General features: G+C 44.9%; 1 protein-coding gene across 5 annotated transcripts in view; it reads right to left on the reverse strand.

The window, feature by feature from the left end:
• Positions 1–2,693: 2,693 nt before the first annotated feature.
• The window catches only part of ankrd12 (ankyrin repeat domain 12), a 40,335-nt gene continuing 21,534 nt past the window's right edge, over positions 2,694–21,494 (reverse strand). For 4 of the 5 annotated variants that reach the window (XM_069692498.1, XM_069692500.1, XM_069692496.1 and 1 more), the window contains 11 exons: positions 17,481–17,631; positions 15,932–16,003; positions 15,304–15,444; positions 14,564–14,767; positions 14,185–14,327; positions 13,366–13,513; positions 8,515–12,938; positions 7,215–7,313; positions 6,950–7,093; positions 6,524–6,619; positions 2,694–4,106 (listed from right to left, as the gene is read on the reverse strand). In XM_069692498.1, coding sequence (XP_069548599.1) covers positions 3,921–4,106; positions 6,524–6,619; positions 6,950–7,093; positions 7,215–7,313; positions 8,515–12,938; positions 13,366–13,513; positions 14,185–14,327; positions 14,564–14,767; positions 15,304–15,444; positions 15,932–16,003; positions 17,481–17,631 — 5,808 coding nt within the window. In that variant the 3' untranslated portion in view covers positions 2,694–3,920. The remainder of the gene's footprint in view (positions 4,107–6,523; positions 6,620–6,949; positions 7,094–7,214; positions 7,314–8,514; positions 12,939–13,365; positions 13,514–14,184; positions 14,328–14,563; positions 14,768–15,303; positions 15,445–15,931; positions 16,004–17,480; positions 17,632–21,494) is intronic. The other variant, XM_069692499.1, reaches the window with a different exon arrangement.

Raw genomic sequence — 21,494 nt, forward strand, 5'->3', positions numbered from 1 at the left:
TAGGAGAGAAGTCTGTCCTGCATCACGCAAGAGCGATCACGAACTTTAACACGCGAACATCACATCGCTGAAAGGCCTTCGTCACCTTTCATTCAAAGCCTGCACTGCTTACTTTACAGTGGAATAACAAATGCACACACATCTGGCAACATCAGCTCCCTTTTTTTTTTTTTTTTTTTTTTTTTTTTTTTTTTTTTAACCCCTCCATGTGTTTGTGCGCTTTCACACACACACACACACACACACACACACACACACACACACACACACACACACACACACACACACAAACACTCCGCGATCTTCCTGCTCTGCCTTTTTTTTTTTTTTACACCTCAACACTTGCTTGCACATTGTTCCTTTTCACATGACGGGGGAGAAAACATGTGAGGAACACGAGCTCCCCGCGGTCCTCAACGCGTTTCTTCACCTCCTGTCTTTCTTTCTTTTCTTTTCTTTTTTTTTTTTTTCTTTACCCCAAAAAGTTTGTCTCATTCGCACGTAGCCACGCAGAGAGTCGAGAGCAGAAACGGCGAGAAAGGAAAGTTGTTCGCGGGTTTAGACTTACCACGACTCAGTTAACAAACTCGCAGGTTTTCGGTGTTTTTTTTTTTTTTTTGAAGGGGACGGTGGCTGTTTTTTTCTTTGAACTTCTCCAGGATGGTGTTCCGCCGCCGCTCAAGTGTCCACTGTGTCCAGAGGGCGTCAGTCTCTCCGCAGCACAAAGCGACAGGCAGTCGGGCGCCTTAAAGGCACACACACTCCCATTTTCTCTCCCGACGTCGGTGGAGGAAAACACCGGGTCACGCACACACACACACACACCGGGCCGAGTGTCCTCGAAGTACAGGACAGGAATGATTTACCTCACCGCAAATCATAAAACAACCGAGATTTGGAGCTCTGTGCGTAAAAGTGTTGCGCGTAAAAAAAATCGGCGCCGTTTATCTTCGAACTCCAGGTGGACAAACCAGGTGGGCTCCTGTTTGCCCTCTCGTACGCGAGCACATCTTTCTTTTGAAGCCACCCCCCCCCCACCCCATTAAAAAAAAAAGAAAAAAAAAAGCCCTTTGTCTCCCCTCTTATCAGCGACTGCGCTCATCAGGTTATAAAAGGGCGAATCGGAAGCTGCGGAGCTGCTCGGACTCCCCGCTGAGACGCGGCCCCTGTCCTCGTTTGTGGCCGCAACAGAAAGGGTCTGATGGGCCACTTAACTCCGCAGATGTTTACATATGTGGTTTTGTAGAAACGTCACCAAAGCCTCAGCAGACCTCACTTCCAGCCTTTCAGACAGGAAGGTGGGGGCGGGGTCGGTGGGGGCAAACACATTTCAATTTCAATCAGATTTAGGAAAAGTGACAAAGGACATGTAATTGCTTTGTTACTTCACACTGATAAAGATGAATGTCAAACCTACAACACGGGGAAATACACTCCATTTAAAAGAGCGGATTAGTTCTGCCTGATTGTGTGACCTGAAATGAGCTGTTTCAAGAATAAATTAACTTTTGCCAGTCAGATTTTCGGTAGTTTTGGTTGAAACTGTTTCCACCTTTATGATCATTTTGGACACCCTGAAATGTGTTATTAAGACTTGTGTTGATGTCAATGTCTGGAGAGCGAAATGACAAATAAAGCCCCTTCGTGATTTCCGTTGAGGCCCCCCAAAAAAACAAAGAACTACAAAATAAAAGCTTAATAAGTAAAGTTGTATCAGCTCCTGAAACTGTTTAACCTCCGCGAATGTCCTGCAACGTACAATACGTACTATATAAATCAATGATGAGCAGTTTGTCATTGATAACGTTGGAGGTATTATTATATTTTTCTTTAGTAAAAATGGCAACAAAAAAAAAATCCCTCAAAAACTGCTCCATCAAAAGTTAAAGTCACGTATTTAAAGTTTTATTAAAGTATGAAGAGTACAGTGTAACATGGCAGGCAGATGATCTTCATCACACTCTAAAATAAATAAATAATATTACTGAAGCAAGAGAGGGGAGATTTAATAACGATGTTTAAAGTTCCAGTCCACTCCAAAATGTGTTTTGCTTCCTGTTACTTCATTCCCATATTTGAGCAATGACGAGGTCAGAGAAGCGAGGAAGACTGTTCACCTTCATCTGCTGGAGGAGGAAAGTTTCTCTCCGACGTCATCGGCAATCTAAGATGTTGAATTTTTCGGACATAAGTAGTTCCGACGCTTTGAAATAAAATAAAATGTTCTCGTATTCTGGAAAGTTTAATAAGGGATGATGGGAAATGAAAAATGTCTAGTTTTATAGTAGTTTGGTTGAAAAGGATCAAAGGATGAAAAACAACTATTAAAGGCCTTTTAGTTTTAAATTTGCATTGCTGACTTGTTTTTTTTTTTTTTTATATATGTAGCAGTTAGACCGACTTATTTTACAGTAGCAGCAGAAAACCTTTAGTTTCTGATTAAAACTTTTTTTTTTTTTAATGGTGTCAGCATCATAAAAGACAAGATAAGACCAAATCATCAACAGTTCCCCAGCACACAGCAGACTGGAGGTGCAGCACTGCCTACAGCGACATCTACTGGCTGAGAGTAATTCTGCTCCCAGAGTGACGACGATGATGATGATAATGATGATGATGAGCAGCTCAGAGGACTCGTACATTATAAATGTCACATTTGATCAAGATTTAAATCAATCACACGAAACAAAATGTTAATTTCACAACAAATAAAATTTATTCAATTATATATTACAAATATGTACAAGTCATGTAACAAGTAAATATTAAAATAGACATTTTTTAGAACTATTGTTCAAAAAGGCATTATGTTGAAAAAATAGGATTTGTTGTGATCTCACATTGAAACTGTAAAAGTATGTTTGTTTTTTTTTCCTTGGAAGCCACAACAGACTTTAAATGTGCGCAAGACACAATGGACAACACGTGAGGAGTGAGGCCGGAAAAAAAAAAAGAGGACATAACACAATGGCGCAAAGAAAAAGAAACAAAAAAGAAAAAGAAAAAAAAAAAAAAAAAAAGCTGGAACACTTCAGTAAACCTCACGATTCAGTCCACAGTACAGCTTCTTAGGAAAAAAGTACAAACAACGCAACGCATGCACAGCATTTAATTGCCAAAGTCAAAAAACACCAGCTGTGGCGCGGAACTCCAGATGAGGAAGGAAGAAAAAGGTAAAAACAAAAAACACAACGAAAGCCAACACGTGCTTAAGATTTTAAGCCAACAACAACGAGAACATCACGGACGAAGAGGAGGACACCCGATATAAAAAAAAAAAAAAAAAAACAACTTTGGTCCATTAAAACATCAGACGGAACGAGTTTACAATCAAAATATCTATTATTTTTTGTTTTTACAAGTTTAAAACAATAATTACATGGCTATTTACAAATGCACAATTTTTTTTTTTATGTATAAAATAAGTTAAAAAATTAAGAGCACAAGTCTGTACACAATGTATGAACACTTCACTTTGAAAACAATTGAAATCTTTCAGACCCTGCTGGATGAGGAGCAGGTGGATGTCGTCCACGCGTGGCTTCCTTGCTGCGTCTCTCTGCGCCGGCCCGGCCCGGCCCGGCCCAGCTTTTGGTCTCTGCTCCCTGCTGGGCTCCATTGGTGGCCTTGGACCCCCCTCTGTTTTTTTTTGTTGTTGTTTTTTTTTTCCTGGTCAGTCCACGTTCCCGGTCCTCCTGGTGGGCGGCCCCGGTTTGGACTCTCAGAGCTCTCGCAGTACATCGTCTCTTTTCAAAGTGCCCTTCTGTATTGCCGCCACATTCTAGGTGCTTCACATTTATTTATTTATTTTTTTTAAACTTTTCCTCGTTTCCCCCGAAAGCGCCGGCCGCCGCGCGTGTCGGTAAATGTGGCCGCCGCTGTGGCAAAAAAAAAAAAAAAAAGCACGTCTGTCCTACAGCTCATATCGGGGTGAGGTCGAAGTCGTCGTTGACCTCCACCAGCGGGATGTAGAACTCGGGGATCTCGAAAATGCTGGTGGACTTGTAGGTGGCCGGGTCCAGCTCCTGCAGCTTGAGCTGCCACTCCAGGCGCTGCACGGCGTTCAGGGCCGCCGCCTCGTGCTGCTGCCTCATCAGGAGACACGTCTGTGGAGGGGGGGGGGAAGAAAAAAGAAAAAAGATATATATATATATATCACGTCATTACTTTCCTCCAATCGGCCGTTTTCTCATTTCCATCAACGATAACCGATCGCCAAGAAAGAATTAGCCGAAGAACGAGAAACTCAAAATGCACACAAGGGGACGTTTTTCTCCAACTCGCCGTTAAAACCCGAAGAGAGCATTTTCGCTTCACGTTAAAAACATCTTCCCGACAAATTTTCAATCATTTCTGTTAGTTTCTTTTGAGCCGACAGAAATCACTCATCCAAGTCGGCGTCTTCCAAACGTGAGGACCGAAGCCGAGGCCTCGCAAGATAAATCTCAGAAGGAAGAAGTCGTTTTGAAGGAAAAAACACAAAGTGGTGTTTAAAAAAAAAAGAAAAAAGAAAAAGGAAGCTCCCAGTGTATTTATTGGATAAGTGGTGGAAACACTGATGTTTTCCATGTGGAATAAAAGGAGAGAAGTTTCCCAGAAAACGGGAGAATTAGATCACCTTCATGGGAAACGATGTGCGTGCGGTGGCATCTTGCTCTGATTAAATCCAAGGACAACGTAGAAGTGATTCAGCAGACCCGTGATTGGTTTTGTCTTTATAAAATATTTATAGCGTTACAAGGTAAGGATGGCAAAATATAGGAGGGGTTGATTTAAAAAAAAAAAAAAAAAAAAATTCAGAACTTCAGAAAATTATATAAAAGGTCCCGTATGTTACACTTTTCAGATGTATTATTTGCCGTATTAATATCCACAAGTAGATATTTGTTGTGGTTTTAAATACCCCCCCCCAAAAAACATCTCGATATAGTTTTAAATCTCCACTCGTAGGCTTCTCCTCTTCAGCTTTTCCAGGAACAGACTGTTTTGAGTCTTTGCCATTAAGGCGCATCGATAAAAATGAGCCTCCGTTCCGATTGGCCGACTCTTTTTTTTTTCCCTTCTTCTTTTTTTTTCTGGCTGACGCGCGCAAGTTTTCTTCAAGCCTGTCGCTCCGCATCGGAAAGGACCGCTCGGCCGTATCGAAAGTTGGGACAGCGGGCCGCGCTGAAGGCAGATGTATAACACAAGTGGGAATTTGAGACGTCACAAACTCAATCAAAGAAATGGAAATCTGATTTAATACCACATTGGACTTTTTAGTTTTTATACTTCAGGAGGTAAAATCCCTCTTTGGTGTGGGTCATTAATCAGTAACAAATTTGTTTTGCTGAATTTATAGATTTTTTTTTTTGTGTGTGTGTTTTAGAAGCAGGTAAAAAGAAAGACGGTGGCTGAAGGCAGCGTGATTTCACACTTTTTTTTTTTTTAGTGTAACAATAAGACTCCACAGATAGAAAGACGTCATCTGATTTAACAAGGCCACTTAATTTTAGACCAGCCCGGGTTCATAAAACCGGAGCCGGAGAGTACGGCCAGCAGCCGGAGAGCCAGGTGAACGCAGATTCACTTCCTACTTGGTTTGATTGCATTGTTGTTGTTGTTTTTTCCCCCACCTTGTGTGCATTTACAGCCAGAAAAACAAACAAAAACAAAAAAAAAGAGTCGGCCAATCAGAACGGAGGCTCATTTTTTATCGATGCGCCTTAATGGCAAAGACTCAAAACAGTCTGTAAAGGGTCAAAGTCAGAGATTCAAAATATAGAGAACAGGTGCACTGGATCGGACAAGCATCTTTTCTTTGAGATTTAACACCACCCTGCTCGTGTGTGGGCTCCAGCGTCTGCAATTTCTTTACGTGTAAAAAAAAATAAATAAAATAAAAGTCCTTATAAACCAAAACTGAGGACTCCGCCGAACAAATAGAGACCTAAAAAATGATGGAGAAACTGATGAACTACAAAAGCCTGAAATGGTGCAACTGTTATTTTGTAATAAACAAAAGCATCTACCAACCCTCTTTCTATTGTTTGCCCTGTAAAACCGCAGCTCTTTAAAAGATCAGCCTGAAATTAGTTCCACATGTGGACAAGAAGTGTGGGAACCAGGAAAATTTAAATTTAAAAAAAGGTTTGAAAAAAAGAAATCTGGTTTTTGTAGGTTCACAGTGAAAAAGACAACAGAGCGTGATTTTATTTTATCTAATTATTCTGAATCGCATTAATTGTTGTTTGGTCTTTTAAATGGCAGAAAAAAAAAAAAAAAAAAATCACCATTTCTCTAAATACCATTTTCCTAAAACCCCACGTGAAATCTTTCAGTCTCTTCTTCTTTCTGCCCGAAAGTCTAAAACCCCAAAAGACATTCATTTGATCATTTAACAAGAAAAGCACGGGAGAGAAGCTGAACCTGAATTATATTTATCTCGAAGAAAAAAAAAAAAAAAAGGATTTAAAACGAAAATAAGAAGACAAAAAAAAAAAATCATTGGAGGATGAATTTAAGCTCTTCAGCTCTTTCTTACCTTCAGTTTATCAAACTTGTCGTCGACGTCCTGTAACCAGGACATGAACTGTCTGGCGTTGAATCGGTCTCTTACTGACGTTTTGCCGTCATCGTTCTGCGAACCGAACACAGAAACATCAACAACTTATCAAACACTGAATTTCCTCACCCTGTAATATCGTTGCACTGTTCATCTCATTTCATGTCAGAGCACCGGACACTTTTTTCCCCCCATTTATCCATTAAAAAAAAAAAAAAAGATTTGTCTTTTTGTGTATATCCATTTGAAAATAATGATTTTAAAAAAAAAAATTTATCCATCATCTTATTTCTTATATCTTATACGTATTTGTACATTTTTTCATATTGAATGCACTTTGCTGCTGCGCCGACCGAATTTCCCCTCTGTGGGATTAATGAAGTCGAATCGAATCATCCAACTCACCTGGACGTCTTGAGGCATGTTGTACACTTCGGCATCCAATAAGACTGTGCAGGCACTGAAAGGCAGAGTCTGATTGGCCAGCGTTCTCGCTGCCCGGTAGTGAACTCGCAAGACTTCCTGCTCGTTGGAAACGATCAGCTTTTCCTGAGAGGAGAAAAAAACAAACAACAACAAAAAAAACGTCCAAATCAGTACAGAAAGTAGCATTTCAAACGTCTGAAGGTAAACTTACCGACATGAAGCCGGAGGAGGGGAAACTACTCACCCGTTCGATGCTGTGCTGCAGTCGCAGCTTCATTCGGACGACCTCTTGTTGTTTGAACATCTCTTTGAGCTGCTCGGGGAGCGACGGAGGCGGAGTTATCTGCTCAAACACCCGACGAGAGAAGACGCAAATCACTCACTCGCACTTCAAATGTTTACTAGACACCAGATGTAGTCGCTTGTGGCAACAACGTCAGCACGTCCAGTCGCGGTTCAATAACGTGATCAAATCTGAAATGTGACACGGTTCCGCTTTAAGTACTTTCAGGTCTTCGATAAACGAATGTTCGGATTCCATTTCGTGCTCAAAACAGTCGGTTTCGATCGACAGCTGAATTCATGAGACGAGCGGCATTCGATATCAAAATGTTCATTAAATCGAGCTCGCAATGAAACAAACCTGGACGTGTCATTTTTCACAAGTTACTCGATCCAAACGCGAATCATTTTTCACAAGTATTAGGCAGTAAAAAAAATAAAGATGATTTTTTAAAAAAAAAATTATTTATGATTTGAATCCATTTTTCCCTCTCTACCTAAACTCAACGATAAATATTAAAACTAGAGAGCTTTCGGCAGTAATTAGAGCCAATAGTATAAATATCAACAGTGGGATCTGCGCGAGGCCCCGGAGGGCTGCGGCGGAGGCGCTTTTACGCGGCGCCGATAACGAGAGAAGTGTTATCGGTATATAAACCATTCGCACCTCGGGCACTTGTGGTTTTGAGTAACGGCAAATTATACGTTTCACTATTTGTCTCCGGGGAAACGGCACCACTTTTATTCGATGACCACCGACGCCGGGGATTCATTTCTTCCTGCGAGCACTGGCAAAATATGGAATTCAAGTTTAACTTCCTTCTGAAATTAACGCGAAAGCGAGTCGTGGTTTCTTTATCGTCGCGTTGCCACGCGGGTTATATTTCGGTAAGTGTGGTAACAACACAAGAAAGTTTCATTTAACGGAATTAATCAAAACGTTTAGTTTACAAATGATACGATCTGCTGCCGGAGACGTTTGTAATTCTAATCTGCAAAAGGAACAAATCGGTGCCAGCTGAAAACCAGAAACCTAATAGCCAAATATATATAAAAAACTTTTTTATTCAAAACCTGATCTTAAGTTAATGAGTTAGAAACTTTACCTCATTGCCAGTTTAATTTTCTATCAAGAAAACGTTGCAGCACAGACGGCTCTGTTATATCAGCAAACTTGAGAGATCTTAACATGAGAGACGGCGGCTCAATCAAGAATCTTTTGACGCAGCTTTGACTAAAGGCAGAACATTATGCTGACTCACCGTTGGTATGCAGAGTTTGCTGAGCGGGTTCCCGTCCAGGAGGTAGGATCCATTGAAGGTCACGTATTCGTCGTAATACTGCGGCGGTTGGGGGATGACGCTGCACAACACTTTGCGCTTCTCCTCGATCTTCCTGCGGATGTGCAGGAACTCGTAGTACGGGTTGGCCCTCTCCGTCTGGTACGGCTCGATCTCCTCCAGCTTCACCGAGTCCACGATGGCGGCGAGGGACTGCTGGCCCATCTCCCTGTCGTGCTGCGCGGCGGAGCCCGGCTGGGAGCCCGACGCCTTGGGCATCTTCCTCTTGCGTGGATGGGGCACGTGCATGTCCACGTCCTCGTCCGCGCAGCGAACCTTGAACTTGGCCCCCGAGGAATCGGAGTCCCGGTCCGTGGACTGCGGAGAGGAACTCCCCGAGGCGGTGCTGCTGACGTCCGACTGAGCCGCCGGCTGGACGGAGCTCTGACTTTGCTCCTCGGCGCCGTACGACGACGACGACGACGACGACTCGGGCTTCTCGTCGGCGGGCGTCGCCTCCGAGCGGACCTCGGCTTTGGGTTCCCACGGAGCTTCCGCCCTCGGGCTGCCCTCCACGGACCAACTCTCCGCTGCACGAGAGACGCCGGCGGCGCCGCTGTCCTCCGAGCTCTGCGAGACGTCGGTCATCTCGTCCGGCTTGTGTTCGGGACTCGGGCAGGGCGCGCTCTCCTTCTCCGCCTGGGCGTCCGGACACGCGGCGTCACCGGAGGGTCTCCACTTCTTGCAGTCTTGGACATTCACATCCGCGTCCTCTCGAGAGCATTTGGCCTCGCCGTTGGTGTTCCCAACACCCGGAAAGGCCTCCGGTGCAGCGCAGGTGGGAACGTGCGAGCTGGTGGACGGCACGGGACTCTCCGCCGCTTCCGGCCTTTCTGAAACCGTTTCCATACTTTCTTGTTCCGGCCGGTCGGCGTTCTCCGCCGGCTTGTCTTTGAGGTCGGAAACCTCCGCGGCGCCCGATTCCGTCTGCTGCTCGCTCTCGGGGACAGAAGACGTCTCTCTCTGCTGGAAGGTTTTTGTGTTCGCGAGCGCCGACGGCTCGTCGGGCAGGGACGCCGTCGATATCGACGGCTGGTCGGAGTCGGCGTTGCCGCATTCGGCCTGTGAACTCTCCGTCGGACACAGGACGTCGTTCACGACGGGCGCGTCGGAGAAAGGAGGCGGTTTCTGCTCCGTTGACCCCGTTTGAGAGCTGCTGCCCTGAGAGAGGCCGGACTGTGGAAGCGACACGTTTTTACTTGGAAGATCTTTGTTTAACAGTTGCGTGGTCGAGCATCCGGCAGCGCCGGCTTCCTTTTCGGTGACGGATTCAGCAACCGAGTTGGAACATTGTTGACTCCCGAGGCTCTCCTCGGCCTCCGAGGTCTCCTTTGTTCTCGGCTCGTCCCCCGCGATCGCCGCCGCCGGGCCGGCTTTTGGCAGATTTTCAACAGCTTTCCCTTCCGTGGGCGAGTTGCCGTCCTCGTCCAGGATCGCCCTGAGGTACGGAGATTCGTGTCTGGCCGGCGGCGGCAGCGTCTGGTTACTTTGGGGAACATCTGGAAGACTGTTGCAGTCCTTGTCGTGGACGGGCGGCGACCGGGTGGCTTGGATGACGAGGGAAGACTGGAGAAATGCCGGCTGGGAGTCGGAGGCTTCCAGGTTCATGTCGGAGTCGTATTCGACATTTCTCGGCGTTAACGTTGTGGCCTGACACGAATCCTCCGAGCTGGCGACGGAGACTAAAGACACAGACCTGGACATGAGGCCGCAGCGCTCGCTCTCCGGCCGGGGCGATCTGGTCAGACAGTTTTCCACCGCCGACATGACCTTCGCGCTGATGGAGGGCAGACTCTTCCCGTCGAGAGACATCGTTCTGGGGCTGGTGCCGTCCTTCAGGGGTTTCTCTCTGCTGTGGACGTCGGACGCTTCGGAGCTTTTGGAGCGCATGAGCTCCTTGCTCAAGCACGGCTCGGTTTTGGTTCTGTCTTTGGGCTTGGACTTCCCTGGATCCGCCACAGGCCGCTGTTTGAGCCGTTCCCGCTCTTTCTGTTTGATTTTTTCCAGGTGTTTCCGATGCCACTGCTCGATCTCTTGGTCCTTCAGGCTGAGCATTCGCTCGAAGCTGGTCTGCATCAGGTCATCGTTTACGAGCCTCTTTTCTTTTGGCTTGGCGTCCCGTGTTGCCTGAGGGGCTTTGGACTTGGGCTTATCGGAGTCCGTCTCGTTGGGTTTGGCCTTGCTGATTTTGGCCTGCTGGGAGCGGTCTTTGTGCCGGTCTTTATCCTTGTGTCTATCGGCGTCGCGGTCCCGCCGGTCGCGCTCCTTCTCCGGCGTTCTCACAACTTCCTCCTTCGATTTTGTCAGTAAGGACTTGCTGCTCTCGGACAGATAGCTCTTCTTCTCTTCTAAAAGTAATTTCAGATTGGAGCTTGATGAGAGACTTCCATCTTTTGTTTTGTCTCTCTTCTTCCTGTCACAGTCCTTTTCTTTGAGGCGATCAGATTTACCGTGATCCGTGGTCTTCTCCAGAGGTTTTCCTTTCCTATCAGAGTTGCTGCGATCCTTTTCTCTGTGATCTCCGACACTGTACTCTCCCTGCCTCTCCCTATCAGACCGTTTATCAAACTTATCTTTATTTTTCCTGCCGTCTTCGTGCTTTTTTGTTGCGGTTAAAGATTTCAGCTTTTCATTCTCTTTGTAGCTTTTATCTCCAGGCGAGGGGGAAGAAGTGGCTCCGGTTCTCTCTTTTTCCTTCCAACGATCCACCGAGTTCTGCGGTTCAGCTTTGTCGGAGTGCTCCGTTTTAACCTTTTTTTCCTTGTCGGGATGCCTTTTCTCCACTTTATCGGATTCCTTTTCCTTTCCTGGGAGCCTCTTGTCAGTTTTCTCACGTGAGCCTTTTTCAGACGGCTCCAGCTGTTCTTGATCAGCTGTGATCCCACTTATGGATTTCTCCTCTGTCTCTTCTTTCATGCTGTTGCTCTGCAGCGACTCCTCTGGAATCCGCCCTGAGCCGTGGCAGTCCACCTTCTCGTCACGCTCGCTCGGCTTTGAATCCTTTACCTTCTCCTCTTTACCGGCAGCCTCCTTCCGCTCCTTCTTCACGGCCTTGTCTTTCTCCCGCTCGTCTCTCTGCCGCTTGTCTTTGCTGCTGGAGTGCTTCTCCTTCGTGTTTCTCTCATCTTTGACAGGAGACGAGTCAGCGGTCCTCTGAAGCGAGCTGTTGTCTTCACCTTCCTTTTTCACTGGCAGAGGTTCATCCGTCTCATCACTTTTGAAAAAATTCTCTTTCCAGAACTCTCTGTCAAACTCCAGATTCCTGTGGCTGTCTTTTCTGGCCTCCTTTTGCCTGTGGCGGCTCCGCTCCGCCTCGTACTCTCTCCTGTGTTTGTCTTTCTCCTTGTGTTTAAGTTTATGCTTCTTCACCACTTTGCCGTCTAGATCGGTCTTCCTTAAGGCACCGTCGCTGCTGTCTATACTGTTTCCTATGCTGCTGTCTTTGTAGGGGCTCGAACGACCGTCGTCTCCGTCCACGCCCGAGTCCTTCTGTTGGTGCTTGCTCTTCTCCTTGTGCTTACACCCTTTGGTGCTGGAGCCTTCAGTGCAGTAGTCTGCGTCTGTGTAGTGGTTGCATTTGACGCCGTCCACCGGACACGAGCTGTCGCTGATGGAAACGCACATCTTGGTGTTTTCCTGTTTGAGTGGCGTCTGTTTATCCGTCAGACTGTGGTTCAGTTTAGGGGATTTGATGGATGACAGATGGAAGAGGTGGACGGATGAGTCGTCTTTAGGACTGAAAGACATCTTGAAGGAGTCTTCCTCCCGACCATTTTCAGTGCTCTCAGACACAGTTGCCAGAGAGAGTACCAACGTTTTGCTGTTCTCTTTCCCATCCTCTTGGTTTTCCTTATTTTTGTTCTGGCTTTTGCTCTTTCTCTTGACCTTCCCTTTGTCCTTGTCCTTTTGCTCAGCATTGTCCTTTTTCGACCTCGTGTCTGGCTTGAGGCTCTCTGAGCTCTGAGAGCAGGTGGGGGAGTTCCTTTTCTCCGGCAGACTCTCCATTTCGTCGCTGGAGGTGTCCGAGCTGCAGTGGACACGGGACGCCTTCTGCTTTTTGGACTTCGAGGAGGAATCCCCTTTGCTGCTCTGCTTTCCCACCACATGGTTCCGCTCCTTGTCCTCCTTCTCCCGCTGCCGCAGTTCCCGCCTGAGGATGTGTCTGTCGTTCAGGGCTTTACTCAGATCCTCCTCTTCTTCCTCGTCCTTAAACTCGTACTCGTCCAGGCCTGGCACGGACGATGACGCTTTCGTGACCGGTTTGCCATCAGAGTCCTTTTCTGTGTCAGAGTCGTCCATGTTGTCGTCCACACTGGAGGGATTGACGGACGGAGGGTCTTCAGATTCTGTGGAGCGGAGAAGATCTTCTTTAAAATGATACATAACAAGTCAATAAAGCTCAATGTAGAGTCATGTAAATACACGCAATTACTGAAGGTTACATGATGTATCCAACACAGAAACGTAGGTCTCTAATAAGTTTGATTATATTCTTACTTTCCTTTCATGAAAAATGTTCTGTAGCGCAAATATGATCATGTGACTTGAATTAGTTTTATCAAATAAAGCTAGAGTACCATCCTAAAAGGGCGTTGACATTTGAAGTTTTAGCCTCTTCTGGTCCATCTGTAGTGAACATACGATATTGTTGCGTTTCTATCCAATGCGCCTTCCAGCACACCATCCAATAATATAAGTAGTAGTAAAGTTAGTACGCTAATAGACGACATGACACAGGAGGGTGAACCAAACACAGCAGCCCCTGGTTCCTACCTGAAGAGGTGTCATCCTGGTCCGACAGCGGCACCTCTCCCTTTAACAGCTGTTCCAGCTCCTGAGAGTCTGCGACGTCCACCGGCCGCTCGCCGCGCTTGTTGGCTTGGAAGGCGTTCCCGCCGTGACGGAGTAAAAGTTTCACAATCTGCAGAGGACACAGTAAAAATGAACAACGAGAATCTCGAGAGAAAGAGACAAAACTCACGTTTGATTGTTGAATGGAAAATATACTCGGTAACACAAAATAAATCCCAAAACTTCAACATTTGATTTAAATTTGTGACAGGTTTAGTTCTTTAAAGCAGACAATTAAAATACTTTCATTTCTCTTTCTTTGGTACTTTTTTACAATTAACACAACTCTACAGACAACTTATAAAGAGTATCTTTATGCTCATAATAACATACACTATACTCTGAGAAAAGCTATGGAGAATTTACATTTGAATGAATGAATTGTTGTATAATGCAATGAGAAATGATCAATGGCAATAAACCTCTTGTATTCGATATTTTGACAACATGGCAAACAGGAATACATGATGATGGAGGAGATATTGGTTTTAAAATGTCAGTTTTAATATATTTGTCAAGTTTGACATACTGACTTGTATGACAAAGCCACATCACTCCATCAAGATTATTACTGTCAAACCACAGATGGTTTAGTTCTGTTTTTGACACATTTACACTGATAGGCAACTTTTCTTTGTCTGTTCTGTCAATTTCAGCCACATAACACCAGTGCAGAGATCTTTATCATTCCTTATCATCTGCAGACCTACTGTTATGACAAACTTTCAGATAAGCTCTTACATCTTTGTGCCCGCTGCTGGAGGCGTCGTGGAGCGGCGTGTCGTCATCCAGACCCTGCGTGTTCACCTCGGCGCCCGCCGCTATTAAGACCTTGGCCACGTCGTAGTAACCGAGATTACAGGCTTCGTGAAGAGGAGTCCAGCCTGGAGAGCACAGGGAGGGTTTTCAGGAGACGGTTGCAATTAATATCCAATTTAACCCTGCAATTTTACTACACGAAAACAAAAACATCTGCAGAGAAGACGGTGACGCGCGGACTGATTGCCGCTCGTTTTATCTCTCCTTATAATCAGCAGCTGTTACTCCGCTTCATGTCGTGATTAGCGACCGCACAGACATAATGAAAGCTGTTAAATAATCGTCTCCCGTGGCATCGTACCTGCAAAGTCTTTGACATTGACATCGGCTCCCAGGCTAATGAGCTCCTTAACTTGCTTGGCATCGCCCCGGATGGCTGCCATGTGGAGGGGAGTCTCCCCTCGCTCGTTCCTCTTGTTGACCTTGTCTTTCTGTCGAGACGAGGCGCTGCTGGGCACCTTCTTCTGCACAGGGGTCGTTTGTGAGGGGTGACTGGGTGTAGAGTCTGGACACAGGAGGAGGGAGGAAAAGGATTTAACTGGTGCTCGAGGGAAAAGCCTGTCACAGATTGAGATAACCACTGCTCTCTCTAGACAAGACTGAGCCGTGACCGACAAATCTGGTTTTGCTGAAAGACTATTTAAACGTGTCTTTTACTAGGTATTTAATAAAAGAAACCGTTCTTTTAATAGGGATTTTAATTTGCATCGAAAGGTCAAAACTAGACTAAGTAACTGCGATGAAACTGGTTTCACTGGGAAGATGGTATATTTTCAGTGGATATGCATTTACTGTCCTTATCTTAAAGCCTATTATTTTCAAAGAGAGCCAACTGCATCAGTACAGTATACAAAGAAAGAACAAAGATAACGTTCTTGGCAGCGAAATGAAATATTAGATGCTGCCCTTCCTTTAAAACAACAACCTTCAAATTCTGGAGAATATACATGTCAGAGCACTCAGAAGCATGACTCATCCAACAGTAAATACACTCCGAGCCGTCTTGATGTGGTAAAAAGGTGAGAGGGCAGGTACACAAACCTGGACTGTTGGCAGTCATCTGCATTAGAAGAGCCATCTGTTTGCGCTCCGACAGCGGATACCCAAACAAAAGGTTGGGCGCCTGGGACTTCTTGCCCCCGGCCTCCTTTTTCACCTTCTTCTTGTCTGGTCCATCTTTATCTGCAACAAAGCCCGAGAAAAGATGTTGGTGAACAGTCCAAAAAAAACAAAAAAAAAGAAGAAGTCTTGACCGTTCCCAAACGACATATTTCATCGCCACAATGACATGTTTTCCTTCCTCTCCTTGTATCTGTTGAGCACGCAGAGAAACAGATGACAAGCATGAGGTTTGAAAAAGGGGGATTTAAAAAAAAAAAAAAAAAAAAAGGACAGCATTCTCTTAAGGCAGCCAAGTGCAGACGGCACTCCTCGGCTCCCCCCCGCCCCCCGTCTCCGTCAGTCGGTTGTTACTAAACACAGACATGCGTGAGCTGTAACGGGGGCAGATGCAAAGGCGAAACACACACACATGCATGTGTGCATGTGTGTTAACAGCGGAGTAGTACCGCAAAGTGGGTGACGTGACTCGAAGAGGACATGGAGGAGGAGGAAGACGAGGAGGAAGAGGAGGAGGAGGAGGGGGGGGGAATCAGGCTGCAGCGATTACCTGCGTATATCCTGCAGGGAGGCACTAATCTCTCTCCCCAGGTCTCACTCGACTGGCCTGGGTCTGAGTCATCTACAGTGCAAAGCAAGAGAGGGTGGGGAGGAGGGATGGGGGAGGGGGGCGGCAGGGTGGGTGGAGGGGTTGGGGAGGAGGTAGGGTGGGAAAGCACTGCATTAACGCTCACACACTCTCACTCTCTCTCTCTCTCTCTCACACACACACCCTCCTCATTTCACATGTACTCAAATACAGACGGGCACAAAGGCGCACTCTCACTCCACGCACAGATTATGAGTCATGGCAACACAGGAGACAGGAGAGAGGATCCGATCCGAGGCGGTCAGTGGACTCATTACTTCCCTTTCTTCCTCCAGCTGCCCAACGCAGGGAACCTGAGGGGGCACTGTGGGGGGAAAAAAGCTGCTGGAGGGCAACAAAAATAAATAAAAAAAAACCACCCTCAAAGCTAGTTTAGCTTTATAACCTGTGCAACATAAATCATACTTAGTGATTTCGAAAATTGAGGCTTCTCATCTGCGAGACTGACGCAGGACCACACAATGAAAATCATTACGTTGGGCTTTGCTCTCCAGAGGAGATGAAGGCGAGCTGTCTGTAAACACGGACTTTATTCATCATAATTACGGCTGTAGGATACGCAAAACTATTTTTAGGTCTCAGATCTGATGCAAACACACAGTTAAACTTCCAACCAAATGACGTGAGTCGAACGGTGTTTACACAAGCGAGAGGGTGAGATTGAGACGTCTACAACGTGAAGCGGAGCACTTGAGCGAGCTTTGTGTCTTCAACTGGGAAACCTGTTTACTGCCAGCGACGTTCGAGGCCGGTGCAAAACGCTGACAACATCTTCAATGGAAGAGGGGAATGAAAAGAATTTTTATAGTGAAGCAGTTATCACGCATCTTTTCACAAATAAATGGGGCATACCAGGTCTTACACGGAGCATTTGTTTGTGGGGGGGGAGGGGGGTAGTACTACTGGGGGTTAAGCAGCAGGGCAGTGCACGTGGGATTGATTTAAAATGTCCCAATGTTCATAGTAATGAAAGAATATGTCACGAAAAGCAACACTGATGTGTTTTTAATCGTGTTTTTTTTTTAAACAGTGGAGGCTCGATGACAGACGAATAGAAGATATATCCAGTTTTGGCTGCACAGACTTCCCTTCAGTCAGATTCTGTTTTTTCTGTGGGATTTTTAGGCAGTAAAGTAGTATTATACAGAGGGGTTGGGGGTAGGGGGGCCTAATTATTATACATAACATTCAAACATACTACATATCAAATAGCTGCTCTACAGATTGATGCGATCGCATCTGCTTCTATTCTCAGGTCTCATAATAAACACTACAGGCCACAACTTCATCAGTGTGGTCAGATTTGGATGTCGTTGCCGAACAAGTTGGACCCATTACGAGTCTCTGTAGACGACATGGCCACCAGGGGGCGGTGTGAGGACATGGCAGCGAGCCAGCAGCGTGGCCGGTTTTGAGGAGGAGTGGGGAGGAAGAGCGAACGGCTCCTTACCGGTGTCAGAGTCTCGCTCCTCCGTCCGGGACGGACTGGTCGTGAAGGAGAGCTTGCGCTTCATGGAAGACTTGGCTTTTCCTTCCTTCCCCAGCAATTCACTCCGGTCCAACTTCGGAGTTTTGGTGAAAGGGGACAACTTGTCTTTGCTCTGTCAGCGGTGACGAGGAGAGAAAACGCACATACACACACACAAAAAAAAGAAAGAAACATAAAAAATTGAGGCAAGTCAAATACAGAGAAGGTGTGGCTGCAGTTGAGACCTGCGCGAGCCTGAATATGTAACCGTGACAGCCCCGTTTAAAAAGCTCAGGTAACTAGTTTGACAACAAAGTAGTCAAACTAAAAAAAAAACAAAGCAGGTGGTATTTCACATGGAACTAAATCTACCTAAAACACGACACTAACGTTAAAAGTGCACATGATTATATTACAGGCCTTGTTGTGACTCCGCAGCATATTGTTTGGGTCATGCAGACTGCGGGTCAGAAGAAGTCTATTCTTATGAGACTCTGCTTGTTGCAGAGAGAAAGTTTTTTTTTTTTTTAAGTTTTTTTTTACAGCCGTTCAGGTTTCTCTCCCAGATTAACATTCAGTACTAACAGACAGAAGAGTTTCTCTTGAATTACAATCGCTAAAAAAAACACGAGAGCAACAGCGGCAGCTATTTTGATGTTTGAATAATCATTTTAGTCCGTTTTTTTTGTTTGCTTTAAAAAAAAAAAAAAAAAAAATAATAAAAATACATAAAATATGCCGTTTCATCTTCTTAAATGTGAGAATTTGATGCGTTTATTTGTTACACTGAATATATTTGGGGTTTTGCTCGCAGGTCAGACAAAGCAAGATATTTGAGGTTTGTGAAAAAACATTTTCTGATATTTTATACACATGACGAATTAATCAATAATAATTTAAAAAAAACTCTCATTGCAGCTGCAGCACTAATTTCATGCGGTCACAAAAAAAACTTTTCACAGCATATGTCAATACAGGGAAGAAAAAAAAATGCACAAGTTAAAGTTAGAATCTTTTTTTTTTTTTTTAACCGGTCTAACAACATTGAACAATTGAGTCAAGATCCTACTTGTCTAATTTAATAAAGACCTCAGTCACGAACATACACGGAGTACTATCTCGTCTCTACAGAAGACGGCTTCATGTTTAAGTACTGCCACACTTGAGGTTTTTTTCTTTTCTTTTGCTGACCGAGATCCGGGCCATAATTAAGCTGAAAACACAACGACAGCCACTTCAAAAGACACAAGACGTTGAGTTTGATCCCTCCTACCGGCAGCTGCTAATTGTTTTATGTATATAATGTGGGTTTTCAGCATTTTAACTGAAATTAGTTTCACAGGGGTGATCTGATTCTTCAGAAAATACACAGGAAAAAAAAAAAAAAAAAAAAGTCATGGTGGGGTTGGTGAGGAGGAAAACACTAATATCCAACAGCACTGAACAGCAACACCAGTCATTTCTGTCTTATCAGTCTTTCAGTTACTGGGTTTTTGCACTCTGATCTGCAGACAAAGCTTTTTCAGTGCCATTACTTTTAGTGAGCTGCACTTTGGTGCAGTAAAATACATTTCTGGCAGGAAGAAAATGTCTGCAGTGTGGTGCTTCTTTGATCTCAGTGAAGCAATGTGCCAGCTGTGCAAAGCTGAAGTGTCTGGCACTGTTGTAAGTAGAAGAGCACGAAGACGTGGAGTACTTTTCGCCTTAAAAACAAAAGCAGACACAAACGGTGCCTCTCCATTTACGTAGAAACAATGCAGATGTTGGATAACAATGTGGGGAATCGGATTTCTAAAAACCTCGCTGTCGTTTCTCTGACACGAACACACATCAGTGCGTCAGCTGTTTTGGGAGAAGACTCCAAATTGCGTCATGAATAATAGCCTGGTCTTCGAGATATTGGTTACGTCCAAAAAACCTCTGATTTATCTTTACTGGTGAACCAAATATGATCAAATCTCAAATGTTACCGCAGCAGCATCAATGTCAACATGTGCACTGTGGGCTGCCGGAGCGCGCTGAAGTTTACAGTGCAAATTGGTACAGAGATTAGTGTAGCTAGGAAGTTAGATGTGCTCCCTGCCGGCGCACAGATGTCAGAGCTGCAGCGAGTGGGTAATGAGCGTGTTTACAAATTCGAGTTCTCAAATCAAGCAACATTCATGCACGTGTTTGCAAGCGAAAAACTTGGAAGCACCACGACGGAGCACCTGAAGAGCAGACCAGGTGCAGAAATGTGCAAGGAGACAAAACCCCGAGATGTTTCAGATAAGAACTCAATCTGCTTGGCATTTTTGGATGCCAACAGAGACAAAACAAAACTCCAAAACTCCACCCCCACCCCCACCCGACTGTCTCTGGTAGATAATACAGGATTTCATTGTTTGCAGTGGGGCTGCACAATTCTGGATAAAAAAAAAGAAAAAAAAGACATATTTTTTTGCTTAGAAATGAGATCACGAATCTCTCTCACTATTGCACTCATTTACTTTTATACAGAAGAACCTAATGATGCCTAAAACACGCCAACGACTTTGTAAACGTTCTTGTTGTTGGCTTAAATGCAGCTTCATGAAATTGATACCGACCATAAAAACGGTCTTTTTAGGGTCCGGGCACCGATGGTGCGAAAGCCCTGTTGTTATCCAAGCGATTATGATTCCCCGTAAACAACTGCATTTTTGGAGGCTTTATCATATTCAAAAACTCATGAAAGTTGGTACACCCATCTCTCCCGGTGAAAAATTTTGTATTTTAGTGGCGTCGCGAGTGGGCGTGGCCAAATGACTCGCTAGCGCCCCCTAAACAGATGCCCCGGCGGCTCCATTTAGCTACATGCATGAAATTCGGTGGACGTGTGTATCACACCGAGACGAACAAAAAAGTTACATTGCACCATTACGTCAAGTCAACAGGAAGTCCGCCATTTTTAATTTAGTCACCATTTTTGGCGATTCGCACGTTTTACTTTAACAAACTCCTCCTTCAGATTTTGTCGGACCAACTTGAAATTGAGTCTGTGCCCTATTTACATGTTTGGAATTAAAAGTTATCATAAGAATTTGTTTTCGTCGATCGGTGTGCTCGTGGCGTGGCGGCCAAAAAGTGACCCAAAAGTCACTTTTTGCTGTAGTATGACTTTTTTTTTTTTCATAATTTGGATGACATGCTATAGTATGACTTCTTTTTTAAAGTCATTACAAAGGGGGGAATCAAACCCTCAACTCTTTTACTGAGAGGCAACAGTGCTAACCACTGAGCCACCAATCTTCCCAGGAGATAGACAGCATTGTGACAAATCTTTGGCTCACTACAACCTATAACTCCACCGTCCACAAATATTCATTCAAATGCGACCAAAATTGCCACAGACATTCTTAGTAGATATACGTGTTTTCAAGGCGGTCTGCAGTGATATTAAATATCTTCCTGTAATGTGTAGTGTATGCAAAACTTTTTCAATTTCTCCAAATGTTTCAACTTTACAAAGTTGAATCACCATTAACAGGCCAAGGTGGAATCTGAACCATTAATAGGAGCCTTGGTGAAGTAGAATCTTTTATCTGTTGAGTTAACCAGACTGTCTGTTGAATCACTGGAAGCTCTGAGTGAACTCCGTGAAACTCTTTCTCCTGCCGCAGCTCCTCCTCCAGCGCCGAAGACGGTCTACAACGCCAACTCCGAGCTAGAAACAACCTCATGAAGACACGGGTTCGTAACACACAAGTTCACGGTTTACCCGCCGAGGTAACACAAGGTTTACCCGTTCAGAAAAAGGTCATACTCCAAAAAGTAATGAAAAGTCATCCAAAATATCCAAAGTATGTTGTCCAAAATATTCAAAGAAAAGTCATATGATAGCATGTCGTCCAAAAAGTGACCCAAAATTAATTTAGTATATAGTATATACAGTGGGTACGGAAAGTATTCAGACCCCTTTAAAATTTTCACTCTTTGTTTCATTGCAGCTATTTGCTAAATTCAAAAAAGTTCATT

The sequence above is a fragment of the Brachyistius frenatus genome, unplaced genomic scaffold, assembly GCF_029030835.1.
Source record: "Brachyistius frenatus isolate BFR_SWC_R1_liver_20210118 unplaced genomic scaffold, ASM2903083v1 Contig_12, whole genome shotgun sequence".
NCBI classification, from domain to species: Eukaryota; Metazoa; Chordata; class Actinopteri; family Embiotocidae; genus Brachyistius; species Brachyistius frenatus.